Source organism: Ovis canadensis, chromosome 11 (assembly GCF_042477335.2).
Source record: "Ovis canadensis isolate MfBH-ARS-UI-01 breed Bighorn chromosome 11, ARS-UI_OviCan_v2, whole genome shotgun sequence".
Taxonomy (NCBI): domain Eukaryota; kingdom Metazoa; phylum Chordata; class Mammalia; order Artiodactyla; family Bovidae; genus Ovis; species Ovis canadensis.
The window spans coordinates 18,524,235-18,534,985 of NC_091255.1; the positions used below are offsets into that span (position 1 = coordinate 18,524,235).

General features: G+C 40.7%; 1 protein-coding gene and 1 long non-coding RNA gene across 2 annotated transcripts; one reads left to right on the forward strand and one right to left on the reverse strand.

Annotated features, from left to right (window-relative positions):
- Nucleotides 1-1,057: 1,057 nt before the first annotated feature.
- On the reverse strand, nt 1,058-1,904 carry LOC138447168 (uncharacterized). The gene is made up of 2 exons (XR_011259691.1): nt 1,797-1,904; nt 1,058-1,355 (listed from the first exon to the last, which is right to left on the reverse strand). It is a non-coding gene; the product is annotated as an uncharacterized lncRNA (long non-coding RNA).
- On the forward strand, nt 1,831-7,128 carry SMG8 (SMG8 nonsense mediated mRNA decay factor). The gene is made up of 4 exons (XM_069602643.1): nt 1,831-3,822; nt 4,405-4,550; nt 5,133-6,005; nt 6,625-7,128. Exons 1-4 carry the CDS (start codon nt 2,034-2,036, stop codon nt 6,820-6,822), a joined length of 3,006 nt encoding a protein of 1,001 aa, XP_069458744.1. The 5' UTR covers nt 1,831-2,033; the 3' UTR covers nt 6,823-7,128.
- The last annotated feature ends 3,623 nt before the right edge of the window (nt 7,129-10,751 follow it).

The following is a 10,751-nucleotide window of genomic DNA, read 5'->3' on the forward strand; positions in this document are numbered from 1 at the left end:
CAGAAGAACCTGGTGGGCTATGATCCATGGGTTGCAGAGTCAGACCCAGTTGAACATGCATGCACTCTCTCTACTGGCACTACACCTTGCACAACAAGGTTCTAGAGCTTAAAGAAAAATATTCTTATTTGTCTACTTTTGATAGAGCCATTTGACACTGTGGAATTTTTGTATTTTGTGAACTACAAATTTAACTGCTTTCAAAATGCTCAACACTGCTAATTATTAAAGAAATGCAAATCAAAACTACAATGAGGTATCACCTCACACTAGTCAGAATGGCCATCATCAAAAAGTGTACAAATAATAGAGACTTCCCTGGCAGTCAAATGGTTAAGACTCTGAGCTTCCACTACAGGGGATGCAGGTTCGATCCCTGGTCAGGGAACTAAGATTCCACATGCTGTGTGGCCAAAAATAAAAATAAAAAAACTAGAGTGTGTAGGGAATACTTCTACACTATTGGTAGACATGAAAATTGGTGCCGCTACTATTGAAAATCAGTATGGCAGTTTCTTTAAAAAGTAAAAATATTTCCAAGGGGGAAGAAGGAAGGGTGGGTGGGGATTTAAAAAAAAAAAACTCCCAGCAATCTCAATTCTAGGCACATATCCAGAAAAAGATGGAAACTCTAATTCAAAACTAATTCAAACAGTTACATGTACCCCCAATTACACTATTTGCAATTATCAAGACATGCAAGCAACCTAATAGTCCATCAATAGAGAAATGGATAAAAAAGATGAGGTGTGTGTGTATATATACACATACATAAAATGGACTATTACTTGGCTGCAAAAAAGAATGGAATATTGCCATTTGCAGTAACATGGATAGATCTAGAGATTATCATACTGAGTGAAGTAAGCCAGACAGAAAAAGACAAACATTAACACTTATATGTTGAATCTAAAAAATAATACAAATGACCTTATTTATAAAACAGAAACAGACTCCTCACAGACACAGAGAACAAACTATGGTTACCAAAGGTGATGTGGGGGGCGGGAGGGAATAAATTAGGAATATGGGATTAACAGATACACACTACTATATGTAAAGTAGATAAACAAGGATTTACTGTATAGCACAGAGAACTATATTCAATATCTTGTAATAAACTATAATGGAAAAGAATCAGAAAAAATATGCAGAAGTGAAACAAGTCGCTCAGTCCTTTCCGACTCTTTGCGACCCCATGGACTGTAGCTCGCCAGGCTCCTGCGTCCATGGGATTTTCCAGGCAAGAGTACCGGAGTGGGTTGCCATTTCCTTCCCCAGAGGATCTTCAATGGATCAAACTCGGGTCTCTCGCATAATAGGTAGACGCTTTACCATCTGAGCCACCAGGGAAGCTATAATGAAAAAGAATCAGAAAAAATATGTAAACTGAATCATTTTGCGGTAAACCTGTAACTAATGCAACATTGGAAATCAACTATACTTCAATAAAAATAAAATAAAACCACTACTGGTAGTGAAAAAAAAAAGTTTGAGGTGAGTAGTGGTATGTCAAAGAAAATATGATGTAGAAAACGATTAAGAGATTAAATATGGTAAGAACAATTAAACTGTTGTATATGCTTTATAAATATTTCACCATAAATCTAGCATAGTATGAATATAATTCCCTTTCAAAACCACTGCTTCTGCCTTTACATTACATGTAATTATTGTCGGTTTGGAATTGTCACAATCACAACTCTCTTCACTAAGGTGTTTTACAACTTCTAACATTTAACTCATTAAACATTTTGTCTATCAAGCAGAACAAACAAAAAACCCTAATTGCTTACAAGTGTTTTTCTGACATTTCAATTCCTAGGGTCTCCGATTAAGGAAAATCTTAAATCAGCAGTGATGTACGACTAGATAAAACCTTGGTGAAAAACTAGGACAGGAGAAGCAAGAGGTGGAACCTAAAGTGAGAGGAAAGCAGGGACTGAAGACGCGGAGGAGGGATTTCACCATTGGACGAGAGCCGGTTGCGTTTACTGGACGGACCGGAAGAACTCGCGAGTTACCTCAGCACCATGGCGGGTCCCGTCAGCCTAAGAGAGCTTTTAATGGGCGCTTCAGCCTGGACAAGCTCTGAGAGTCCCGAGGGGCCCCCTACAGAGGGTGGTGGGAGCGAGGCTGGCGGACCGGAGCCTCCTTGGCGGGAGGATGAGATCTGCGTGGTGGGAATCTTCGGCAAAACGGCTCTGCGCCTGAATTCCGAGAAGTTTTCACTTGTGAACACGGTGTGCGACCGACAGGTCTTTCCCCTCTTTCGCCACCAAGATCCTGGAGATTCGGGGCCTGGAATTAGGACCGAGGCTGGGGCCGTCGGGGAGGCTGGCGGAGCCGGAGACCCTGGGGCTGGGACCGGGACCGGGACCGGGACCGGGGCCGGGGCCGGGGATCCAGTTCGGGGAGGTGTAACTGCCGCGGAAGGCAACCGAACTGAGCCAGGTTCCCAGGATTACAGCCTTCTGCAAGCCTATTACAACCAAGAAAGCAAAGTTCTGTACCTTCTTCTTACTTCCATCTGTGACAATTCCCAGCTTCTGCGGGCTTGTCGGGCCCTTCAGAGCGGGGAAGCTGGAGGTGGCCTCTCTTTACCTCATGCAGAAGCGCACGAGTTCTGGAAGCATCAAGAGAAGGTGCAGTGCCTCAGTCTCCTTTACCTTTTCTCCGTCTGTCACATATTGCTTCTGGTCCATCCCACTTGTTCCTTTGACATCACTTATGATCGAGTATTCAGAGCCCTGGATGGACTGAGACAGAAAGTACTGCCCCTTCTCAAAACGGCTATTAAGGATTGTCCAGTTGGTAAAGACTGGAAACTAAACTGCCGACCTTGCCCACCTAGACTCCTTTTCCTTTTTCAACTCAACGGAGCACTCAAGGTAGAACCCCCTCGGAACCAAGACCCAGCTCATCCAGATAAGCCCAAGAAGCATTCTCCCAAAAGGAGACTGCAGCATGCCCTGGAGGACCAGATCTATAGAATCTTCCGGAAGAGTCGTGTCTTGACTAATCAGAGTATCAACTGTCTCTTTACTGTACCTGCCAATCAAGCTTTTGTGTACATAGTTCCCGGAAGCCAGGAGGAGGATCCGGTAGGCATGTTGCTGGACCAACTTAAGAGTCATTGTACTGTGAAAGACCCTGAATCTTTGTTGGTCCCTGCACCCCTTTCTGGGTCCAGGCGATACCAGGTGATGAGGCAGCACAGCAGACAACAGCTTTCTTTCCACACTGACACCGGCAGTTCTAGTTCTTCGGGGCAGCTAGTGGATTTCACGCTTCGAGAGTTCCTATGGCAGCATGTAGAGCTAGTACTAAGCAAGAAAGGTTTTGATGACAGTGTGGGCAGGAACCCACAGCCTTCCCATTTTGAACTTCCTACTTATCAGAAGTGGATCTCAGCAGCTTCAAAACTGTATGAAGTAGCTATTGATGGGAAAGAGGAGGACCCAGCATCTCCCACTGGGGAGTTAACATCTAAGATTTTAAGCAGTATTAAAGTCTTGGAAGGGTTTTTGGATATTGACACAAAATTCTCAGAGAACCGTTGCCAAAAAGCTTTACCGATGGCCCATAGTGCCTACCAGTCAAATTTGCCTCATAATTACACAATGACTGTCCACAAGAATCAGCTTGCCCAGGCTCTTCGAGTGTACAGCCAACATGCTAGGGGTCCAGCCTTTCACAAATATGCCATGCAGTTACACGAAGACTGCTACAAGTTTTGGAGCAATGGCCATCAGCTCTGTGAGGAGAGGAGTTTAACTGATCAACACTGTGTACATAAATTTCACTCCTTACCTAAATCAGGTAGCTAAAGTTTTCTTAGCATTTCACAATCAAAATTTGGGGCTGTGTTTGTATTCTTGTTTTCAGACAGTTTGTTCCCTATGTATTGACATTTTAAAAAGAGAGCCCTACAGAAATTTAGGTGCATCAGATTTAAGTTTCCTCACCTGCTGGAAAAAAAAATCAGCTATGACTACTAATTACATTGTATTTAAAGAAGAACCCTAAGGTATTAGTAAAAAAGAACTGTTAAATAATACAGAGTTTCAGGAATTTCATTCTAATGTTTTTACTTTGGAACTTTTGTTTAACTAAAATGAACAGAATGAGTTGTATGGTCACTATGATGGTGATAAACTTTACTTAGAAATTCTAGAAGGTTATATTTAAAGTATGTTTTATTTCCATATATTTCCACTTGCTTCTTCTGTTAGGTGTGTTTAATCAAGTGTGTGTGGGTGTGGGTGTGTGTGGGTGTTGAGGTGTTTTCTCCCCTCCTTATTTCCAAAGAACTCTGGAGAAATTTGAGGGTTAGGTACAATTGAATGCAGAATAAATGTGGGTCTGCATTGTGTGTAAAATTAATAGACTTATATTTTCCAGGAGAAAAACCAGAGGCTGATAGAAATCCTCCTGTGCTGTATCACAATAGCCGAGCTCGATCCACTGGTGCCTGTAACTGTGGAAGGAAACAGGCACCCCGAGACGATCCCTTTGATATCAAGGCAGCTAACTATGACTTTTATCAGGTAGATTCTGCATTTTTTTTCTTCCTCTTCTCTCTGTCTCTCTATTTTGCTAACTACCATCTGAGTAAAATGTATCTTTTCAGAAGCAAAATGTCTAATAATAGATAAGTCAGTGTCACTTGCAGTGTAATATGTGATGAGAAAATTCTTTATATATGTACTTATTTGCCTACCCATTAACTGTTGATTCTTGCTTTTTAGTGTGAAGAATGTGTTGTTTTCTTTTATTTATTTTTGGCTGCCCTGGATCTTCGTTGCTTTGCGCAGGCTTTCTCTAGTTGCAGCGAGTGGCTGCTACGCTTCGTTGTGGTGCTCGGGCTTCTCATTGTGGTGGCTTCTCTTGCTGCGGTGCACAGGCTGTAGGTACACAGGCTTCAGTAACTGCAGCACACGGACTCAGTAGTTGTGACACACGGGCTTAGATTCCACGGCATGTGGAATCTTCCCAAACCAGGGGTTGAACGTATATCCCCTACACTGGCAGGTAGATTCTTATCCACTGTGCCACCAGGGAAGTCCAAGAATGTTTGCTTTCGATGAAAGGTTCACAGGATTTATTTGTTTTTTTTCCTTCCTCCATAGCTTCTGGAAGAAAAATGTTGTGGAAAATTGGATCACATCAATTTCCCAGTATTTGAACCAAGTACTCCAGATCCTGCTCCTGCCAAAAACGAATCATCTCCTGCTCCCCCAGATGCCGATGCTGATAAACTTAAAGAGAAAGAACCTCAAACCCAAGGAGAGAGCACAAGCCTGAGTTTAGCTTTGAGTTTAGGCCAATCCACTGATAGTTTAGGTACCTATCCAGCTGATCCACAAGCAGGAGGAGATAATCCAGAAGTTCATGGTCAAGGTGAAGTAAAAACTGAGAAGAGACCAAACTTGGTTGATCGGCAGGCATCCACAGTTGAATATCTCCCAGGCATGCTTCATTCAAATTGCCCCAAAGGTCTCCTACCCAAATTCTCCAGCTGGTCTTTGGTTAAACTAGGCCCTGCTAAATCTTATAACTTTCATACTGGATTGGACCAACAGGGCTTCATTCCAGGAACAAACTATCTTATGCCTTGGGACATTGTCATCAGGACTAGAGCTGAAGATGAAGGAGACTTAGATACGAATTCTTGGCCTGCTCCAAATAAGGCTGTTCCTGGTAAGAGAAGTGCAGTTGTCATGGGCAGAGGAAGACGGCGAGATGACATAGCACGAGCATTTGTGGGCTTTGAATACGAAGACTCTCGAGGTCGAAGATTTATGTGCTCAGGTCCTGACAAAGTAATGAAAGTAATGGGAAGTGGACCCAAGGAATCAGCTTTAAAAGCCCTGAATAGTGATATGCCCTTGTATATTCTGTCATCCTCTCAGGGTAGAGGGCTAAAACCACATTATGCTCAACTTATGAGGCTTTTTGTCGTGGTTCCTGATGCTCCTTTGCAGATAATCTTAATGCCTCAGGTAAGAAATACAGCTTTTTGTGTTGTTAGCCAATCATATTTGTTGTTTGTTTTGATTGTTTGAAAAAAAGTACAGGGTATCAAACTAATTAAACAGGTCTTAATTTTAAATACGTCTTACATTAATAACTAATTTCTGTTTCTTAAAAAATAAATTGTAGGTGTGTTAATCAGTTCACACCATCAATTCACATCATTTAGTTAGAGGCAGAACTTGAAATTAAAAATCTGTAGAAAAGCAGGATAATATTTGAGGTTATTTAATGTAATATCAGATATGATTGAAGTTAGGAGTGTACCTGCTTATGTGCTCTTTGAACCTATCCTTGGTTTAGGCACTTAACCTTTCAGGTGTCTTTTTTTTTTGTTTTAAGATTTTTTTTCTTTTTTAAATTTATTTAGCTGCATGGGGTCTTGGTTGCAGCTCATAGTCTCTCTAGTTGCAGTACAAGGGTTTAATTGCCCCATGGCATGTGAGATCTTAGTTCCCCAGTGAGGGATACAGCCCTCATCCCCTGCTTTGCAAGGCGGATTCTTAACCACTGGGTCACCAGAGAAGTCCCTTTCAGATGTTTCTTCTTGAAAAATGTTAAAATCATCATATAACCTATGTTTTTCAGGTTCAGCCAGGCCCACCACCATGTCCAGTATTCTACCCAGAAAAGCAAGAAATCACTCTCCCACCTGATGGCCTCTGGGTTTTGAGGTTTCCTTACGCCTACGTGACTGAGAGAGGACCTTGTTTCCCTCCGAAGGAAAACGTGCAATTGATGAGTTATAAGGTGCTCCGTGGGGTTCTTAAAGCAGTAACACAATAAGTGTTTTCCAGCCAGTACAGTCTTGAATTTGAGCTGGATTTTGGTTTTGGTGTGTACAGGATCTTTTTTGGTGTGTAATACTGTGTTTTCTTGAGCCCAAAATATGTTTTGTTACAGAAGTTCAGTATTTGGACAGTAATTGTTCTACTGTTTCGTGATATTGTTGATATTTATTGTAAATGGGGGTATAACTTCTTAATAAACGTTGTTTATTCTAGAAAAGGACATAAAATACATGGTTGATACCTCTATTTTCTTGTTTCTGTTTTACTGTCCATAATAAAAAATACTTCTGTTATAACTGAATATTGCATTATCATGTTGAGCCAGAGGTTTGTTTTGTTTAGGTTTTTGTTTTTTTTTTACTGAAATGATGTTTTAGCTGGGATTTTCCTTAAAACACTGCTCCTGAAATTATCTTCAGAATAAGATGATCTAGTAGGTTATCTGGTAATTGTATGAGTACTTAATTGCAAAAAATGCCCTATATTGTTTAGCTCATAGTTTTGGTTCCTGAGTTACATTGCTTTGTTCTCACCGGTTTATTCTTGGACTGATGAAATACCATATTTAAAAAAAAATTTTTTTTTGTTTTATTTATTTATTTATGGCTGTGCTGGGCTTTTTTAGTGCTTTGTTTTTAGTGCTTTTGCGAGAGCTTTCTCTCGTGTGGCGAGGTGGGGCAAGTCTTCCTTGCAGTGGCTTCTCTTGTTGTGGAGCACAGGCTCTAGGCCTGTGGGCTTTAGTAGTTGTGGCTTGTGGGCTCAGTGTTTGCAGCTCTTGGGCTCCAGAACACGGGCTTAGTGGTTGTGGCCACGGGCTTAGTTGTTCAGTGACTTGGGATTTTCCCCGACCAGGATCAAATTAGTGTCCCCTATGCTGGCAGATGAATTCTTACCCACTGCGCCACCAGGGAAGTCTGAGATACCATGTTTTAAATTAAGTTTTAAATAACTAAAACCTATTTATCCAAAATATTAGTACACATTTTATTCATTGGAAATTGCTGTACTGTGAAACAGTTTGCTAAGTGATACAAATTCTATCAGTTCATATCAATATTAACTTTCACCATCAAAATAGTGACACTGACATATCACTAGCTAAGTTATGCAAAATAAGTTAGTATACCAAAATTCTAGTGTAATTGATTATATTTTCTTAGACACATTGGTTTTGAAATACTGAGCAAATAGAATTGGAGATTTTAATACTGTATATGAAGTGTAGTATTTGATTAACACATCTTGCTACCAGACCAGCATAAAACAGTTACTTAGGTTTTAATTAGATTAGACCTTAAATTTTCAAACCTACAGAGAAAAACATATAACTAGCAGCCAATTTAAAACTGTAATTAATTAGGTGTCTTTTTATACCTGTTTTACTGTAGTTTTGTTAGGGGGAGAATCTGAGCCAATGTGAAAGTTAGTGTACATTTTTTCATCCCGTCCTTATTTTTCATCCTTTTCCCTTATATCATTCATTCTTTTTATATCAGTTTTAAAAATCCCAACTACTGTTGTATTAATTGTAGTTCTTGGTTGTTGCAAGAAATATGGCTAGATTGTTCTGTAAGTAAGTAAGTGTTAGTCACTCTGTCGTGTCTGACTCTGCAACCCCATGGACTGCCAGGCTCCTCTGTCCATGGAATTCTTCACACAAGAATACTGGAGTAGGTAGCGATTCCCTTCCCTCAGGGATCTTCCCAACCCAGGGATCAAACCGGGATCTCCTCATTGCAGGCAGATTCTTTGCCATCTGAACCACTAGGGAAGCCCATTGTTCTAAGACTTGACTTAGAGGCTGTTAAAGACTTTTACTTAGGTTGTGTAAACTTGTAGGTCAAAGGAACTTTAAAAAGTACTTTATGAGAACAAATAGGTTTCAGAAGAGCAAACCTCTGACTTTTTTGCTTTGTTTCCTTGCTAATGTCATTCTACACTGAACGACTTTACTGCTTAAATTAGAAAGTGATTTTCCTTGATTACATTTGGTTACAGAGGCAACCCTAATTTGAATTTCTGTAGCATTTTTAAATACAAATCTTTATTTGAAGTATTTATAATGTGTTAGATTCTGGTGTACAGCAAAGTGATTGAGTTATATATATGTGTGTATATATCAATGTATATGTATATTCTTTTTTGCATTCTTTTCCATTATGGTTTATTATAGGATATTGAAATAGTCCTTGGTGCTATGCCTTCTTGTTTATCTGTTGTTGCTTTTTTTTTGGCTGCACCACAAGGTTTGTCCACAAGGCTTGTGGGATTTTGCTTAGTTCCCTGACCAGAGATTGAACCCCGGCAGCCGGTGCAGAATCCTAACCATTGCACCTCCAGGGAAGTCTCTATTTTATATATAGCAGTTTGTATCTGCTAATTCCAAACTCCTAGTTTATTCTTCTTGTACACCCTTACCTCTTTGGTAACCATAAATTTGTTTTCTATATCTGTGAGTTTATTTCTGTTTTGTAAATAAGTTCATTGTATCATGTTTTAGATTCCATTTCTTCATTTCAGTTCAGTTGCTTAGTCGTGTCCCACTCTTTGCGACCCCACGGACTCTTTGCAACCTCATGCAGCACACCAGGCCTCCCTGTCCATCACCAACTCCCAGAGCTTGCTCAAACTCATGAACATTGAGTCAGTGATGCCATCCAACCATCTTATCCTCTGTCGTCCCCTTCTCTTCCCAGCCTCAATCTTTCCCAGCATCAGGGTCTTTTCAAATGAGTCAACTCTCTGCATGAGGTGGCCAAAGTATTGGAGTTTTAACTTCAACATCAGTCCCTCCAACTGATCTCCTTCAGGATGGACTGGTTGGAGCTCCTTGCATTCCAAGGGACTCTCAAGAGTTTTCTCCAACACCACAGTTCAAAAGCATCAATTCTTCAGCAGTCAGCTTTCTTTATAGTCCAACTCTCACATCCATACATGCCTACTGGAAAAAACCATAGCCTTCACTACATGAACCTTCGTTGGCAAAGTAATATCTCTGCTTTTTAATATGCTATCTAGGTTGGTCATAACTTTCCTTCCAAGGAGCAAGCGTCTTTTAATTTAATGGCTGCAGTCACCATCTGCAGTGATTTTGGAGCCCAGAAAAATAAAGTCAGCCACTGTTTCCCTTTTTCCCCATCTATTTGCCGTGAAGTGATGGCACCGGAGGCCATGATCTTCGTTTTCTGAATGTCGAGCTTTAAGCCAACTTTTTCACTCTCCTCTTTCACATTCATCAAAAGGCTCTTTAGTTCTTCTTCACTTTCTGCCATAAGGGTGGTGTCCTCTGCATATTTGCGGTTATTGATATTTCTCCCAGCAATCTTGATTCCAGCTTGTGCTTCCTCCAGCCCAGTGTTTCTCATGATGTACTCTGCATAAAAGTTAAATAAGCAGGGTGACAATATACAGCCTTGACGTACTTCTTTGCCTATATGGAACCAGTCTGTTTTTCCATGTCCAGTTCTAACTGTTGCTTCCTGGCCTGTATACAGGTTTCTTAAGAGGCAGGTCAGGTGGGCTGGTATTCCCATCTCTCTCAGAATTTCCCACAGTTTATTGTGATGTACACAGTCAAAGGCTTTGGCATAGTCAAGAAAGCAGAAATAGATGTTTTTCTGGAACTCTCTTGCTTTTTCTATGATCCAATGGATGTTGCCAATTTGATCTCTGGTTCCTCTGCCTTTTCTAAAAATAGCTTGAACATCTGGAAGTTCACAGTTCACATATTGCTGAAGCCTGGCTTGGAGAATTTTGAGCATTACTTTAATAGCGTGTAAGATGAGTACAATTGTGTGGTAGTTTGAACATTCTTTGACATTACCTTTCTTTGTGATTGAAATGAAAGCTGACCTTTTCCAGTCCTGTGGCCAGTGCTGAGTTTTCCAAATTTGCTGACATGTTGAGTGCAGCACTTTCACAGCA